Genomic DNA, 18,959 nt, shown 5'->3' on the forward strand with positions numbered 1-18,959 from the left:
GCTGGCTGGGTTCCTGCTCCTCCACTTCTTACCCCTCCTCCTCTCCCGGCTTTCTTTCTCTCCCCTCCCCTCCCCGCCAGCCTGCCAGCCCTTCCCTTCCCCCGCCCCTCGGTCCCGCACCCTCCCCTCCCCGCCTCCTGCCTTGTGACACATCCCGGGCCCTCTCGGAGGCGGCGGCAGCAGCACTAGCCAGCACCTCGGCCGACGCCGCTGCGGCAGTCATGGCTGCTGATGGAGTGGACGAACGCTCGCCTCTGCTGTCAGCATCCCATTCTGGAAATGTCACTCCCACCGCTCCGCCGTACTTGCAAGAAAGCAGCCCTAGAGGTAAGGCCAGAGTAGACCTCTTTACCTCGCAAGGAAACGCCTAAAATGATAAAGACCCGGGAGCACTAGCTCAAAGGTGGAGCAGCCTGTCACTTGGGCTGGGGAGAAGGATGCTGACCAAGCCTTCACCAGCAGAGTCCATCTGCCTGCCGGTGAGCTTCACCGCAGGGCTTTCCTGCTGCTGCTACTGCTGGTGCTGCTGCTGCTGCTGGAGTGTGTGTGTGTGTGTGTGTGTGTGTGTGTGTGTGTGTGTGTGTGTGTGTGTATTTCACCACTTCTTACCCAGGGGTACAGGATGTGACATGAATTTCCCAACTGTGCCTTGCTGTTTGCAGAGCAGCCCCTAAGTGCAGCTGGGAGGTGGTGCAAATCTTTCACAATCATTCATAAACCCTTTCAGGTTGCTGGAAACTAGGAGTACTGCTCACCTTGGCATCTGCCCTTGAAAGGACTTGTGCTTGAAAAATATGCATCTCTTAACATTCACCCACCAGCGCTCTGTTCAAGCTGGAGATTGCCTTACTAAAACGAATACAGTTAATTAATATTCCTAATATGTCTGCAGATCCTGCACTTCAGTATTACTCTTTCTTGTAAGGAATACGCCTTAGCTTTAGTTGTGAATGAAGAAGCAGAACCTTACTTCTGATAAAAGTGAGGAGGGGATATTTTTGTCCATTATCTGGATGCAGTTGAAATTAACTTCTAAAAAATAACTCAAGGTAATACTGCACATATGTCTATATTTTAATATAGAAACAAGAAAGATTTGATCAAATGAGTTAGGAAGAAAGAAGGGGGATCTGTTTACCAAACTATGCAGTTCATGTAAAGATCTTTGTTCTAATGCTCTTAGATCATTAGTATGGTAGAGGAAAGGTGGAGTCCAGAGTTAGAAAGTCCAGAGTTAGAAAGGCTTGAAAAGGTGATCAATTTCAAAAGCACATGTAGCTTAAGTCAGTCAGTTTGTCTGTCTGTCTGTCTGTCTGTCTGTCTGTCTCTCTCTCTCTCTCTCTCTCTCTCTCTCTCTCTCTCTCTCTCTCAGCTAAATGTGAGTTAAGTTTTAAATACCAAGGAAACAAAAGTAATGCTTTTGAAAGTCTAGGCAGGTCATATTTCTTGTGACAACTTTTTCTAAGTTCAGGTCTGAAATTGGAACTGCTATAGAGCAGGTTGAACTTGTCTAGTATTTAAATATTCCAACTAACACATTGTAACTTGAAAATCAACTATCTAGATCTTAACACACACTTACCAAAAAATGAACGAAAAAGATGTTTAGCTGTGAATAATTCAGTGTGGTTGATGGCTAGAAAGGTAAGGTGTGAAGTGGAACGTACACTCACCCACGAAAAACTCACAAGTTGTGGTTGTCGGTCAGCATCAATTAAACTTCTTATCAGAGAACATCAGATTGGGGGGATTTCCTTTAGTAAGCCAAGTTGATTTTAATATTTTACTGTTACCTGTTATCTAAATTATTATTTGTTAATTTCTTAATGAATGTTTCAACTTCACTAAGTCAAACTTTTAAGAAAAAAATATTTGACAGTTTATTAAGAGACCAATTTTGGGCATGGTGTGGTGGAACAGGCCTGTAACCCTAGTAATTGGGAGGCTGAGACAGTAGAATTGAAAGTTCAAGGATAGCCTCATAAATTAAGTGAGATCCGATTTCAAAATAAAGAATAAAAAGGTCTAGGGGTGTAGCTCAGAGGTAGAACACCTCTGAGTTCAATCCTCAGTAACACACACACACACACACACACACACACACACACACACACCACATACACACACCACACACACCAACCAAGCTTAAATTTAAGTAACTATCTTAGAACCTACTTTCATGCCCTCTCTTTTGGATCCATGTTTTTATAATCAGAATCAACTAACAACTACATTATTTTAAAAATGTTAGCACAGACATACATGTAGACTTCATTATTATTTTCTATAGTTTTTTTTAACCCAACCAGAGACTCCCTTAAAGTACACAGTAACTTTGAGTTTAGTCAATGAAAAACAGTAATTTCATTCTAGCAGAAAAATAAAGTGATCTAGCAAAACTCACATTCTACTTTATGGTAGAATAATTTTTTCTTAAACTTGCAAATGAGATTAAATAATTAGAAACACTTTTCATATGGTATAAAGCTATAAAAAAAAAGGGTAAATGAGAAGTAAAGCTATTTTGTTTCCATTTTTGATACAATATCTTTTCTTGCTTCATAACAAGTATTTTCATAAGTATTCTGAGTAACACTGCAAGTTCTAATTCTTGAAATCCACTGCTATCCATTCATTGCGAAGCATATTGGGCAACACAAAGTGCCAGACACTGTTGGAGGTGACCAAACCCGTAGCCTCAGAAGCTTATGTTGTAGTGGGGAGAAAGGATAAGTAAACACATGACTGAATTTTTGGATTTTGAGAAAAATTCTGTCACTAGATTAGAAATTGTTAAAACTATTAACTGAAAACAATTAGAGTTTTCAATTGGTAATCAAAAGACCAGAATTAGCCGGGCATGGTGGCGCACGCTTGTAATCCCCGCACTTGGGAGGCAGAGACAGGAGGATCGCGTAGGTTCGAAGCCAGCCCCACACGCTGGCTTAGGAGACCCTGTTTCCAAATAAAAATGCAAAAATAGGTCTGGGAGTGTAGCCCGGAGGTAGAAGGGCTTCCAGGAACCCCAGTACCACCAAAAAAAAAAAAAAAAAAACCCAGAATTACCTTTATTTATCTATTTATTTGTTTGTTTGTTTATTATTTTTCAGTACTGGAGATTGAACTCAGGGACATTCTGTGAGCTGTATCCCAAGACTTATTTTTTTATTCATTATTTTGGAACAGGGCTTCACTAAGTAGCTGAAGTTGACCATGAGCCTGTTATACTCCTGTCTCAGCCTCCCAAATACTAGTATTAAAAGCATGGGCCACTATGCCCAGTTCAGAATGTATAATAAATAAACTTATAGTTTATGATACCACTTATAATTACTCAAACTTTTATTGGAAAAGGAGTTAAGATCCATAACTAGTGAATATTTTCTTCCATTTAACCACTGTGTTTTGTATCACCATCTAAGGAACCTGAGTATCAGTTCCCACCCATAAGATGGAGTATTATATTTTGTGTTGAAAGTTGTTTAGTGTTTATTTCTAGAAAAGTTATTTATGTAGGCACGGGGATTGAATTCAGGGGCATTTTATCTCTGAACTATACCCCCAGCTTTATTTTATTTATATTTTGAAACAGGTTTTCACTAGGTTGATGAGAGCCTCAGTACTTGTTAAGACTGTCTTTGGACCTGAGATCCTTCAGTCTTCCTGTCTCAGCCTCCCAACCACTGGAATTACATGCTTGGCTTCTCTACAGTTTATTATTAATGTAGTGGGGAGCAGTTAGCATTGTGTATCTGGTTTTAATCCAGGGAGAAACATGTGGCTGACTTGACTTGCCGCTTTCTTCTCCTTCTCCTTCTCCTTCTCCTTCTCCTTCTCCTTCTCCTTCTCCTTCTCCTTCTCCTTCTCCTTCTCCTTCTCCTTCTCCTCCTCCTCCTCCTCCTCCTCCTCCTCCTCCTCCTCCTCCTCCTCCTCTTTCTCCTTCTCTCTCTCTCTCTCTCTCTCTCTCTCTCTCTTTCTTGACTGGGGATTGAACTTAGAGGCATTCTACCTCGGGGCTATACCCCCAGCTATATTTTTTATTTTGAAACAGGGTCTTGGTAAGTTGCTGAGGGCCTCCCAAAGTTGCTAAAACTGGTTTGTAACCTCTTGTGTCAGCCTCCCAAGTACTGGGATTACAGATGTGGGCCATCCATGATTACCACTTGTATTTCTAAACGGAATAGTTTTGGTAGTCCCTACTGTAAGTACTGGATTCCTGCATAGAGTAAGGAATCATCTCTCTCCTATTTGTAGTTCTCTAATTGGTACACCTGCCAACTTTTGCTTAGACATAGAAATTAAAATTAAACCTAGTTTTATCCCCATTTGAAAGGAAATTAGAGAAAAATGCTATAAAATTTGCACAGTTGGGAAATATTGATAGATTTATTTTTATATCTATTGACATTGTAGGCAAGATATGGCAAGATATGACATTCATATTTATAAGATTTCTTCTTGAGTAATGCTTTATATTTCAGGTTTTCTATTTATGCACAGTATTGAAAACAGGAATGTACTTATGTACTTCACTGTAATTCATAAGGGCAAAAGTAAATTGTTATATAGAGGAAGAGAGTTTTATTTTCTTGGTTTCTTTCTTTTACTCAGTCTACAAATAAACATTCGAGTACTAGGGAAGCCCTGTGGTAGCAGAGAGAAAACAGACATGGCTCATCTTTCAGCCTAGAGAGGGAGATTGAGCCTTCAATTATGTGATCATACAAATAAATGCAAAATGCGACGGGGAGGAGGACCATGCGTGAAATATATCTGGTATCTTGAGAGTATATATAATGATTTAGCCCAGTTAGGGAATCCTGGGAGGATTTTCTGAGGTTTTATTGGGATTTGAAAGTTGAGCAGAAGTTAACTTGGCAAAAAGAAGAACTGGATGAACATTCTAGACAAAGAAAGTGGTGTGGGCAAAGCCTTTAGCAGAATGGAATATGGCAAGTATAAGGAGATGAAGGACTTCCAATGAGGCGAAGGAAGCAACAGCCATTGGAAAATGTGCCCGGGGATGGGATTGGAAAGGTGAGTGTGGTGGATGCTTTCAGATGCTCTTCCTCTGCTGAAGGATTTCTTCCCATGAATCTGGACTATACTTATGACTCAGTTTTGACCTTTAGAATAAATAGGAAGATATCCTGAATGACTCTGGAGGCTGCCAGAAGAGGTTTTACTACCTTTGCCTTGGTTGCTCACAAATTGCACCTGCTGTGTCAGAAGTAAAATATTTTAGCCCGGTATGGTGGCACTCACCTGTAATCTCAGTATTTGTGAGGCTGAGACAGGACGATCACGGGTTCAAGGCCAGCCTAAGAAACTTAGTGGGATGGTCAGCAACCATGAGCGACTGATTCAAAACAAAAAAATAAAAAGGGCTAGAAGTGGAGCTTGGCAGTAGAATGCTCCTGGGTTCAATCCCCAGTAAAATACACACACAATAAGTAAATAAATAAATAAGTAAACAAAAGCAAGATATCTTGGGATTACTTTGCTTTGAAACCAGCCATGTGAATAGGTTGCATGGAGAAAAAGATGACTGCTGACTGCCCTCAAACATGTCAGTCAAGGTGCCATCTTGGATACTCAGCACAGCTGAGCTTTCAATGACTCCTGCACTGGCCAGATTCTTCCTGCAACTGCATAAGACCACAATTGCCTAACTGAAGCTGTGCAACCACCAGAATCACACATGATAATAATTTTCAATTGTTGTTTTAAGCCACTAATATTTTGGCTGATTTAACTGCAGCAACAGATGATCAGAACAATGAATATAAATCAGTCCAGCTAAGGGATTGTTGGTTAGGTTAAGGAATTTTTGCTTTAAGCAAGGGATGGCTGGATTAGATATTTATGCTTTATAAATATCACCCCATAGAGTAGAAGATGAATTAGAGATTTGGCTACATTAGATAGAGATAAAATACTTACTTGCTGTAATTGGGAATTTTTTGTAAGCTATGATAGCATTGACTGGGTTGGTGGTAAGAATAAAATACTGAGGAATGGTGTTAAGAAGGAAGATTAAATGGGATTTAATGATGTACTGTACATGAGAGTAAGAAGGAGGTGATGTGGGTATCTCCTAGAATTCTAACTTACACAGCCATGGTATGATTGTCTATATTAAGATGTGGAATATAAGAAAAGAAACAAGTTTTGGGAACACAAAGTATGAGCTTATTTTTGGACATGATTCATTTCCAATGATTTCAAATATACATAAAGAGATGTGGTAATTGGATCTATAGGTTCAGGACCAAGAAATGGGCTAAAAATATAAGATCGTGCATTATTTGCATATTATTGTTAACCAAATATATGGATGTTGATTCAGATCTTCCCAGGACTCTAGCAGTGTTCCACAATGGAACATACATGTGCTAAAATACGAATTAAAACCTTCAGGCCAGTAGTCTACCTCTCTGATTGGCCATACACATATTATCATTTCCTCTGTGTACCACAATGGGAAAATGTCTGGGAAGCTTCCTATAAGATCATCTAGAGAGGAAAGGGTAAAATAAAAAGAGGAGGGAGCCTTGGCAAAGCTTTGACAAACCTGCAAGTTTAATGACTAGATAGAAAAGATGAACCTAGCTGCCAGCAAAGTAAAATGAAAACTTGGAGACAATGATACCACAGTATATACTTCAAGAAGAAATCATTGAACATTTCAAAAACTGAAAGGACAAAGAACAAAAAGAAAAATATTGTCTTTTGAACTTGGTGTTATGGAGATCATTACTTACTTTAGAGAGAATTGTTTATATATGTCTATATTCAAGTCTTTTTAAAAAAAAGTTGAGCAATTATTCATTTGCATCTAATTCAATATTTTAGTATATCTTTGCTTTTTCTTTAAGTGAAAAAATTGACTAAAAGCAGCTTAGCATCAATGAGGTTAATATTCCATTATTTTAAAACACATTCAGATTTTTTTTTGTGTGTGTGTGTGTGTGTGTGGTACTGGAGATGGAACCCAGGGGCATTCTATCTCTGAGCTACACTTCCAGCCCTAGTTTTTATTCTTTATTTTGAAACAAGGTCTCACTAAGTTCCAGAGGGCCTCACTACAGAGCTGAGGATGGCCGCGAACCACGATCCTTCTGTCAGCCTCCTAAGTACTAGAATTACAAGTGTGCATCACCATTCCTGGCTTACATTCAGATTTTCTATGAAACAACATTGTGTTTTAGAAGGCATTGTCATATTTTACACCTTTTACTTTTTTTCAAAGGCATAAATTTGATATTGAAATTTATTGCTTGAGAAAATGTTTTCAAGAGACAGGTTATTTAATATGTTCTATTGTGCTTTCCTAGAAATCAGTGAGGTATATTTTTGTTTTGTTTTGTTTGGGTTTGGGTTTTTTTTTTTTTTTTTTTTTGGTGGTACTGGGGTTCCTGGAAACCCTTCTACCTCCGGGCTACACTCCCAGACCTATTTTTTTTAATATATTTTTACTTGGAAACAGGGTCTCTTAAGCCAGGGAGACTGGCTTTGAACCTGCGCGATCCTCCTGTCTCCACCTTCCAAGCGCCAGGATTACAAGTGTGCGCCACCACGCCCAGCAAGTGAGGGGGATATATATATATTGGCGGGTCTGAGGGTGGAACCCAGGGGCATTTGACCTCCAAGCTACACCCCCTGCCCTATTTTTAATTATTTTGAAACAGGGTCTTATTGAGTTGCAAAGAGCCTCAGCTAATTAGTGAGGCTCTTTGCAACTCAGTGTCTGTGAACCGTCATCCTCAGGTCTCAGCATCCCGAATTCTGGAATTACAGGCGTGTACCACCACACCCAGCAAGTGAGGTATATTTTTAATGACCTTCTTATGTACCAAACCTGGAGAAATATGAGGTTAGAGACTTTGCCCTGAAGTGGCTGTGAAACCTTAGCTTTTTTAGAACTATATATTAGCCGGGCGTGGTGGCGCACGCTTGTAATCCCTGCGCTTGGGAGGCGGAGACAGGAGGATCGCGCAGCTTCGAAGCCAGCCCTGCTGGTAAGAGACCCTGATTCAAAAATATAAAATAGGTCTGGGAGTGTAGCCCGGAGGTAGAAGGGCTTCCAGGAACCCCAGTACCACCAAAAAAAAAAAAAAAAAAAAAAAAAAACTATATATTATTTTACATTAGACAAGACTTTTACTGTGTTAGAGTTCTTGGATATATTTTGATGTCTTAAATTTATCAATTTTCTTGCATCCTTGAGAAATATAAGATTGTCCGTGGGCTGGCAAGGAGAGATGATGCAAACCCAGGAACCTATACCACATGTACAACCCACTGTGAGGTTGGATTACATTCTCACTTTATTTGCCAAGGATTCCCAGACCCCCTAAGCCAGGCTGTCACAATGAGCAAGAAAGAAGCAGTATTTGAGAGCAGCTTCCTGAAGCTCTGTCAAGACCCTGGGAGGGTGCATACCTGCTGTGATTCTAAGAAAGCAGGAGCTTGCAAAATAAGAGAAGCTTAATTTTGTGCTAAGCTAATGCTGATGCTCCATTTAAAAGAGTTTTTTCTTTTCAAACTGGCTATTAAATCAAAATTTGTTTCATATGGCCACATCTTTATGAAGAGAAAAGTGGAGCCCAACATTGACAAAGTGTATCTGCTTCCAGCTTTTAAGTATGGTTACAAGCCCATTTCCTACTGGAATTCTTCTCCATTATTCTGTAATCATTAGGTTCCAGGATTCTTACATTCTGTTTTATATAATGTCCACATTTCCTTCTGGCTCTATTTAGCATCTTTAAAACATTAATCAAGAAATGTTTCATTTATTCAGCCTTCCTTTCAAACATTTGAGTGTCTATTATAGTACACCAGATGCTAGGGAGCTTACATTTCAGTGAGAGATACATGCAGCAAATATTATAATTTCAGAGTAGAAAACAAGGCAGGGTTAAGGCTAGAGAGTGACTGTCCAGGTGGTGAGTGTTTCAGATGGGTGCTCAGGAAAGACATCACAGAGATATTTATTCAGAGACCTGAAAAATGAGTCAGAACCTGCCATCGAAAGATCTAGAAGAAGAATGAGGGAAGCAAATACAATGCTTGTTTAACAATCAAGCAGGACAGTGGGTCAGAGCATGGGGACCGAAGGAGAGCATGGCAGAAGAGGCCAGAGGTATAGTCAAGGATAGACAAAGCAAGCATTGTTGGCCACCATCAGGAGGTGGGGCTGTATTCTGAGCATAAGGGGTTAGGATTAAAGGAGAAACATTAAGTGTTTTACTTTTTTCAAAAGATCATATTGATGGCTATACAGAGAAAAAATTCCTAGGGGGAATATGGGAAGAGACTAAGTACTAAGACTAATCAGGAGGTTGTCAGAGGAAGTGATTTCAGATAAAATGACAAGAGGTGAAGATGGTCTGAACCAGAACACAGGTGAGGTAGGCACTGAGATGTGGTTGATTCGAGATGTATTTTAAATATAGAGCATCAGGACTTGCTGATGACTTTAGTGGAAAAGAAAGCTACAAGTCTCTAAAAATGACTTAAGCAGATAGGTGTGAGGTGGTGCTTTTCTCTGAGGTAGACAGATAGGAGGAGGAGTTGGCCTCTGAGGGGATGTTGGTGAGGAAACTTAGCAAGATGGGTGTTCATATTTATCCTTAAGGGCAATATGCAACTATCTGAGAAGTGATCGAAATACATAATGCATACCCTAATCCTTCCATTTTGGAGAAATGCAAACAGTTCTAGATAATGCTTTGTGCTGGGCTGTTTCATGTTTCATTTTTACAACTAAGAGGTATTGAATAAACAGGAATGAATGACATCCCTTTAATAGTCCCTAAAAGTGAATACATTCTTCCTGCTGCTGTTTCTTTTTCTTTTCTCTTCCTTGGTGCTGAGGAAGCTGAGGATAGAACTTTAGATTTCATTTAAGTGTTCTGCCACTGAGCTCCATCTTCAGTCCTGCTTCCTATTCTTTTGTGCTTTTCTTTATTGACAGGAGATAAAAAGAAGTTAGTGTTGCTTTCCCACTTTGCTAAATTTTTTTCATCAATTGTTGTTGTGAAATGCAATTTTTTTCTGTAAGAATAAATATCAACAACAAAATAAAAAAGAAGTGAAATGTATGACTCCTCTTGGACTTCAATTGACTTCCTCAAGCACTGTGTAATTAAATTCCTTTACAGTCACTTAAATGACTGTTTCTTCCGGTATCTCTTTGGAAATTGGAAAGAGAGTAATTGAACATTAAAGGGTGTCACATGGCTTTTTAATAATTAGAACACCAACTAGCATGTAGTGCTTTATCCTCTGTAGAATGTGTTTACATATGCTACATGACTGGCTAGGGCATTTTAATTAAAACATGCATTTCTCCCATCCAAGTACTAACCAGGCCCAACCCTGCTTAGCTTCCGAGATCAGACAAGATCGGGCGCGTTCAGGGTGGTATAAATATATGATAGTTTCACCTTAAAAAAGAAAAATAAAGAAATATTATCTGGAAAGAAAGCAAAAAGAAATATTGAAATGTTATCTTTAAGTCATCAAAAGCTTGGTATCAGACAAATGAAACTGTTATGTGAGATTATCAACATTAATATTGGATAAATTGCTATAATACTAGATGTCAACCACTAAGCCAAGCATGGGAAGGAGGGATGGGGAGGGAACAGGGTGGGGATCGGGTAGGGGCTAACTGGGCGATGTGTGCATGTATGTCTACAAAAGTATTATTTTTATCCCATTATGATGTATGAATACAGTGCACCAATAAAATAAATAAAAGAAAAGAAAAAAGAAAAAAACATGCATTTCTAAAGGCAATGTCAAAAGCTTTCTTCCTGGGTTTGAGAGCAGTTTGGCAGTAACATGGGTGCAGTGGTGGAGTAGGTGGGTCGCATGTGTAAGACTCCCAAGTTCAATCCTAGGACCAATAAAAAAATAGAATAAAAAATTTAAAAAAATAGAATAAAAAAAAAGATAAAAAGACTTTTCTTTCTTCCCAATTTATGATATTCAGAGGTCTTGTTCTAGTGCTCTAAATAGAATCCTTCTCCAGGTTAAAAAAAATAGTACTTTTATTTGCTTTCAGTTTATAATGAGGATATATGCCATTATTAAAATTATTGGCCATATGTGAATACAAGATGAATGAAATGGAAACCATATAGCTTGTTTTAGGAAGTACTCTCAAAAGTTAAATACAGTATATACAGTGTCACTTCTGCCATACCTACTGGTAAAAGCAGTTATAAACTACCTGGATTCAAAATGAAAGAGAACATAGACTTCCCCTCTCAGTAGAAGAAGGGACCAAGACTTTGTGGTCACGTTATAAAACCACCACAATAAGCCAAGGCATATACAGAATGGAATACTATGCAGCCAGAAAAGGAATGAGGCAACTCTATGTACCATTATGGAAAGGATAAAGTAAAAAGAACAAAATGGGGAACGGTGTATATGACACACTATATTTCATGTAAGAAAAAAGATATTAGAAAATTAGAATATGCACATATACATATTATTTGTATTAATCTAAAGAAACTCTAGAAGGATACATAAGGCAAGGCTATGATTGAAATCTCTGACGTAGAACATTATAGGTGGGTAAAAGATTCGGAGCAACAATCATTCACCTTTTTTACATTATTTAGACATTTAAGCCATAAAATATATATTACTAGTAAAAATTCAATAAAATTCAGAAAATTTTATTTACTAGTAAAAATTCAATAAAATTCATAAAAATTCAATAAAAATTCAGAAAACTCAGTAACACTTTGCTCACATTATATTATTGATCATTATAGAGTTTATCCTTGATTGGTGCCCTGAGCACATTAACAAAAGCCATTTAGACCATGTTTCCCATTTCTGTACAGGTCTTTGAAGTTGAACATATTACATTGCATTATGTTTGTTTTGGTCCATCAGTCCAGCCCGTCAGTATCTTAGCAGAAAGAATCCTTTGTTGAAACAGGAAAACTCACTGTATCTACATGCTTTTCCCTAAGACCATACTTTAGTATCCTTTATTACTCATTTCTAAAATTTTCCAGATGAAGATTTGCCTTTTACTTCTCACAGGTGAATAGGAAAGGGATTCTAGAAACTGCAATATTCAATCTACCCACTCATCAAGGCCCTTTTCTTTCATGTTGTCTTTTCTAATTTCTATTGATGGAAAATATGTATTCCCAAAGCAATATCATGTAAAATTCCTGTTATATAATACTTATTTCTGTATGTGATCCTTAAAGAGAGACAAGGAGGGAGTAGGATTCCTGTCTCTCAGCTCTCTTGCATTTCATCTTCATTTGTATGAATGAATGACAGGTTGAGAAAACTAGAGGACATGAAGATGGTGGTGAAGTCACTCAGTGAGGGAAGGTTTTGTAGGGAACTGGAGAAATGTGAGAACAAAATTCAGAAGTGAGCAAGGGGTCAGATCTCTTTAGAAATGTCCACTCAGCAAAGGAAGGAATGCCATGGCTAGAACCTATGCTGGCTACAATGGAAAACTGCCTTTTTAATGATTAGTTCCTGTATTTGCAATCTCTATGTTTTGAAATGAAATGTGTTTAACTCGTGGGCTAAAAATATGTATGCAGTAGAATTTAAAAGAATTATTTTAAGAATACCTTTTAATGCTAATTGTATGCCTAAAATAAATACAATTCAGAGGTTTATTAGATTCTGTAATATGTAATTTTTCTCATATTTATGGTGACTTTGTCCCAAGTTTCAAAATTATTAAACTACTGACTTCTTATCTAAAATCTGTAGATTAAGTCATTTAAATATTTAAATATTTCAACTTAAACTTTAGATTATACTGTACTAATATGTTTTATCATATACCACCTAAACTTAACATTGTGTTATATTATTTCATATATATATTTTTAATTTTTAAAAATTTTTTGTGGTACTGGAGTTCCTGGAAGCCCTTGTTCTTCTGGGCTACACTCCCAGACCTATATTTTTTATTTTTGGAAACAGGGTCTCTTAAGCCAGCGCGGCTGGCTTCAAACCTGCGCAATCCTCCTGTCTCTGCCTCCCAAGCATGGGGGATTACAAGCGTGCGCCACCACGCCCGGCTTATTTCATATATTTAAGCAAATAAAATGTCACAAATTCAGTTGAACTTCCTTTTCCATATACTGAGATTACTTTTTTCCACATTCATTAATTCTCTCTATATATCCCACTCGTGTGTGTGTGTGTATGTGTGTGTGTGTGTGTGTGTGTGTGTGTGTGTGTGTGTGTGTTAGTAGGAATTGAACCCAGGAACATCCTGGTGACTGAGCTATACACCCCCAGCCCTCATACTTTTTATTTTGAAGCAGAGTCTCACTGATTTGTCATACTCTGACTTCAAACCTATGATCCTCCTGCCTCAGTCTCCCAGGTACTGATATTAAAGGCATGTATCACTGTGCCCAGCTTCCTTCGTACTTTCTCTTATCTAAAATGTCTTAAAACATATGTGGGGCTGAGAGTGTAGCTCATTAGTAGATCAATTGCCTAACATGTGCAAGGCTTTGGGTTTGATACCAGTAACACACACACACACACACACACACACACACACACACACACATTTAATTATGTATAAGTGCATCTTATAATTGTGATTTATGAATACTTATATTTATATTTAATGTATATGCCTAGTTCTGTATAAAAGACTATCTTGCTTTCTCCTAGAAATTACACAGAATCAGTGAAAGAAGATGCCTAGAAAAAGAGACACAATAAGATTTCTTTACCTCTTCAAGCTATTGGAAGAACTTCTTAATTTATAGGCTAGTGTAATTTTTTGACTATGAAAGCAATTATCTTTTCTACACTAAAAGTGAGCATTGTTCTTGGGAAAACATGCACTTTTGAAAATGATATTACAAACCATATACTTACAATGTATTCATATGATAAACAATATGGTTCTACATAGGTTGATATAAGAAAATTTTGCATTTTCAAAAATGGAAACAACGCCGGGCGTGGTGGTGCACGCTTGTAATCCCCGCGCTTGGGAGGCGGAGACAAGAGAATTGCGCAGGTTTGAAGCCAGCCGTGCGCGCTGGCTTAGGAGACCCTGTTTCCAAATAAAAATAATATAAAATAGGTCTGGGAGTGTTGGTGGAGGTAGAAGGGCTTCCAGGAACCCCAGTACCACACACACACACACACACACACACACACACACACACACACACACAAAATGGAAACAAATCTAATAATTGCCAAAGAGAAGAATATATAACTTATAAACCATCAATATTTGGATAAATCACTAATGTCACAAGGTGAACTGCATTGTCAGGACAAGGTAGAAATTGCATTATGAAAAATGGAGGAGTCAGAACAGCAGCTGATGTCACCTGGGAATTGGACATCGGCAGGTCATTGGGCATTTCTTGAAGTGTCTCTGAATATATGGCAGTTTTGGACACAACCCAAATATCTGGTAATACTAAGTTAGAGGAAGATAGTGGATAGAAGCAGCTCACAGTGGGATTCAGTATTCGTTAACACCTATACTGATGAATACCTGGTTTGTTGGTGCCTCTGTTCTACCATGGACCCATGTCAATTCCTACAAGCAGGACTACCAGGGGTTATAGGATGTAGACTGATGTCAATCCCACACTGATATCACAACCACCACACTCAAGAAATAGTTATTTTTCAAGAACTGCTATGTGGAAGAAGAAGATATTAATGGTGAAAATATTTGGGAGAGTTGAAGTAATCAAAGAAATGCTAAGTTGTGCCAGCAGGACTCTGCCACCGACATCCCTCTTCTCTCAGATTCCCCAACACTGCCACACACTCTGCCTTCGTTAGATTTAAATGCTGTTGTCTAAATGCTGTTCACTTCGTCACGTGCTTATGAGGGCACTCAATCCACCTTACGGACATTATAGCTTCACTGCCTTGCTGCGTTTTAGGGTGTGAGCTCTTTGAGCCCCAGGGACTTTTTGATTCCCAAGAGCATTCCTTACTCTCTGAGGTACCCCTGACATGCATCTAGCACAGTGCCTGGCACAGAGCAGAAGCCTGAGTACTTGTGACCCATTGAATATTAACTCTTAGGCATCCTTCATGGAGCCCCACTGGCCACTGCTTTTTTCCTGCCTGTACCTGAAGCCCTTCAGACTTTTTCTGGTATCAGAGTTCACAGAGGGGCCTTATCACACTTCTGTTAAGAAATAAGAACGGTAGTCAAACTTAGAATACAGTGTGTTGAAGTAAGATGTGATGGAAATCATCACCCCTGCCTCTTCTAATCTTTCACAATGACACTAATATCTGCAACTCTCCAGGGATATGGTATTGCTTTTGGTATAAATTCCAGGGACTTTCACTTGGCCCTTTCTCTTGGGTTAGAGAACAAAGTTGGCAGTTTTACTGGTTGCTATGAATGTTCAAATTATATGTTCACGAACTGAGAAAATAACTTCAGGATGGGTCCCCAGAGCTCCTAGGACCACTATGAATTAGACCTGGCCTAAATTGCAATCACCAGATGGTTATTTTGAGCTTGCCTTAAATTAGCACTATTTAAGACTCCGTGTTTAGTAATTACTGAACAACTGATATTTCATTCTCCCCCTTGATCCAGGGTTTAAGATTCTCAGTTCTGCTTGTGTACAATGAAATGATTCCATTACAAGTTCCCAAATTCAACTCCATTACAATCAGTGTCCTAGCTTTCAATAAAAGATTTAGTAATGGTGTGGATTTCCTTGACATTGTAAGTTTTGAATCTGCATAATTAAATTGCATTTTATTTCCAGCAATGTAATTTCTTTCTTGATTAGAAATACATAACACTGAAAGGTGTTGATAGAGGTTCTCTATGACTTGAGCCAAGAATTTAAAGAACTGAGTCTTATATTTTCTTCCTTTAAGGGCCCAGTGAATTCTTGAGAATTCATCCACATCATATTCTATACAGTAATTATTGCTAAGATAATGAGCAAATGAAAAAACCACAAATATTACTGTCAATAACAAAGGATAATCCAATTCATCAGGATGGCACCATATGCTATGGATGACTACCATCCTGTTTCCCATTGGTAAGAAGCTTAGCATGTCATTCAAGATCAACCACTCATCCAATTCCGTCTACCTTTTTCTGGGGTCCTTTTTCAGGAGTTTCTGTATGAGGCAGTACCTGATCAGAAGATAGAAGCTATATAATAGAATTTAAAATAAAGAATTGTTAACTAGGTAACTGAAATGTAAACATTATTCTATGATACTGAGGAGATAGCAGGAAGTAGCTGCCACTAACAGAGCTGAGGGACAAAGAAAAAAGATTAGAATTGAAAACCTAAAAAAGGGTCGTATAGAGCAGAAACATGAGGTATGGGTCAGCAATATCTCTGAGAGAGCCATGGTACACCTAAAGAAGGAGCACTGGCTCGCTGGTACTGGGATTTTCTATGGACAGAGACACAGTGAAGTTGGTGCTGGTAAGTGCTGAAAACTGCAACTTGGATTCAATGTTACTATGGGAAAGAAATGTTACTTCCAGGGTGAAGTCAGAGAAACAGCAAGTAGATTAGAAGCCATAGGAAGCAAAGAGGTGATGAATCGAAAGGACAAGTCCCTTCTTCCTCCTTCAGCCCTACAAATCTGTTACGTATCAGCATAGTGCTCTCAGCCAGCTGGCAAAGGCAAAGCATGGTACTCAGTATTCCAGCTAGAGCATTATGATGCAGAAGAGAGAAGCTGGACTTGGAGTTGAGGGTCGGGAAACTGATCACTAATCTGTCTTTGGCTGGACAGACCTTCCTGGTAGTAGCATGACTCTTGGAATGCTTTCATTTCTTTTGTTTCAGAGAAAGGGCAGAACAGAAACTGAACTTTACTTTGTGTTGAATTGGACTGGCAAAGTTGCTATCCCATAGTGACCAAACTTTCTCTGTCTCTAACCAACACTCTCCCAAAGATGCTAAGGGAACATGAGTCCCTGACATGAAAATTAGAGGAAAAAAAAAGTCTATCCTCACAGGGCTGCTTATTCTATAATTATCCTAAAATACCTCTCATTTAGTCTGATGCCATTTTTAATTCTTTATACATTGTTGTCAAGGGCCTGGAGGGATGAATATAGAGGGAATGAGAGTGAAGTAAGTGAATTAAACTAAAAATATGTCCATTGAAGAGACTTAGAAATAACTGAGAAATAAAGTTTAGAGCAACCCAGAAAAATAATTTCAACATGTCTGGGGAAAAATAAAGTAGGGATTAATACACCAACATAAATTAGCAGGACAGAGGGGCTGTTTGGCATAAAATAGATAAATTACATTGATGTTTATAATGGGAAAATGTAATCCGATCACTTGTGGGTTTACAGAACAATAATGGTTGCTCTGAGCGTTTTAGGAAGACCATTATGCATGCCCTGTGACCTGTACACTTTCATTCTGTCTTTTTTATGTCTCAGTTTTTCTATGAAGTTTTTACTGTCATGAAATGAGTTTTATACTGTTTGATTTTTTAGTTTCCTTGACTCTTCATTCTCCTGTTTTTTAATCTGCTTTGATCCAGATCTGATTTTCCAGAAATCTTTAATATCAGATTTTTGTTTGTTTCTAGATATTCAATTCTCAGTTTTCATATTTTTTTCTATATTAAGTAATTACTGAAGAAATGGAGCAATTGTTTCTGTGCAGAGTTAGCTCCGGTAGCAGATCAGATCTTGCCTTGCTGAATTCCTAAGAATCCTTTCAAAAGTCAGACTCTCTAGGCTTTCATTTTCTTTTTCATAAAATGAAGAAAACAGGCTATATATTTTCTAAAATTGCTTAAATTTCTTATACAGTACAGTTCTGGAGATTTGAGGGAAAGTTTTTAAAATTAAAGATTACTAGCCTAAAAATACTACCTACATAGAGGAAAAATGTTTCTTATTTAGGGAAACACCATAGAGAAAATGACTGTCATTTAATTAGCAAGTGAAATGAAGAATTCTTGTGATTCTTTAATATCTAATCCCAAATTCTGAAATTACAGTGGACTTTTTATCCAGTGTAGACATTTAAAATAGAAGTAGCAGTGTTCTATTGACTGTTTTAAAGTGAAAGGAGACAAAATGAATAAAGTTGCTACTTCTTACAGGTTCACAAACTGTGGAATAAATTTCTCAAGTTACAACTCCTTCTCAAGAGAAAATAGAGCTAGAGGTGAAGGTTTCCTCAGGGTAAAATCCAAGTTACAGGGAGAGACCAAAAGGAGGAGAACTACTCTAAACTGGCCTAGTGCTGAAGTAATGGGCAGAAAAGTGAAACGAGAAGCCTAGAAGCACTGTTCAGTGGAGCAATTAGGCTACAACAGCTGTCATTCTATTGATCTTTTGGACTGATTGATTTATCTGCTCAGCCAGGCCACTGTGCCCTGACTACCTCACCTCTCTGGTACAGGATTTGGAGAGAGTCTCCTCTATGTAGAAGAGAGCTATATTTTAGCTAAGCTGTATTCTCCAGCTAGGATCCCAGCTCCTCTGCAAGAAGACTAGTGTTATTTTGTAAGAGGCATAGGAATATCTGATAAATTCCAGTGATTCACTAATTTATTCAACTATCTAGCAAACATCTAGTAACCAATCTGTCAGACATCACACACTAGGACATAGTGCTAGTCAATTAGCCATGAACAGGCCAGATGTACCCTTGGCCTCAGAGAGCTTACAGTCTTTTCCATTTTAAAATTTTACCATCACTGGTGATTCTGTCCCCCTCCCTCCACTTCAAAATAGTAGATTTGAACATAATTTTGTTATTGAAGACTTTTTTTGACAGATGAAAAGTCATGTAGTGCAAATCCTAGAAGAAAAATTCAGAGGGGTTTGTAGGCTCTAATATACTTGAAATGATTCTTCAGCTCACCTATTGAAATTTTCTCAGGAGAGTCCTTTGAACAATTTTTTTGCATTTTATTTTATT

At 38.2% G+C, this 18,959-nt stretch overlaps 1 protein-coding gene across 1 annotated transcript in view; it reads left to right on the forward strand.

Annotated features, from left to right (window-relative positions):
• Positions 1-221: 221 nt before the first annotated feature.
• Positions 222-18,959, forward strand: part of PIP4P2 (phosphatidylinositol-4,5-bisphosphate 4-phosphatase 2) — a gene marked incomplete at both ends in the record, with an annotated part of 57,994 nt that continues 39,256 nt past the window's right edge. Inside the window, one exon of the mRNA XM_080694647.1 lies at positions 222-327. Within this exon, the coding sequence (XP_080550773.1) occupies positions 222-327 (106 nt within the window). The remainder of the gene's footprint in view (positions 328-18,959) is intronic.

Source organism: Muscardinus avellanarius (genome assembly GCF_963383645.1).
Source record: "Muscardinus avellanarius genome assembly, chromosome: 4".
In the NCBI taxonomy this organism is placed as follows: Eukaryota; Metazoa; Chordata; class Mammalia; order Rodentia; family Gliridae; genus Muscardinus; species Muscardinus avellanarius.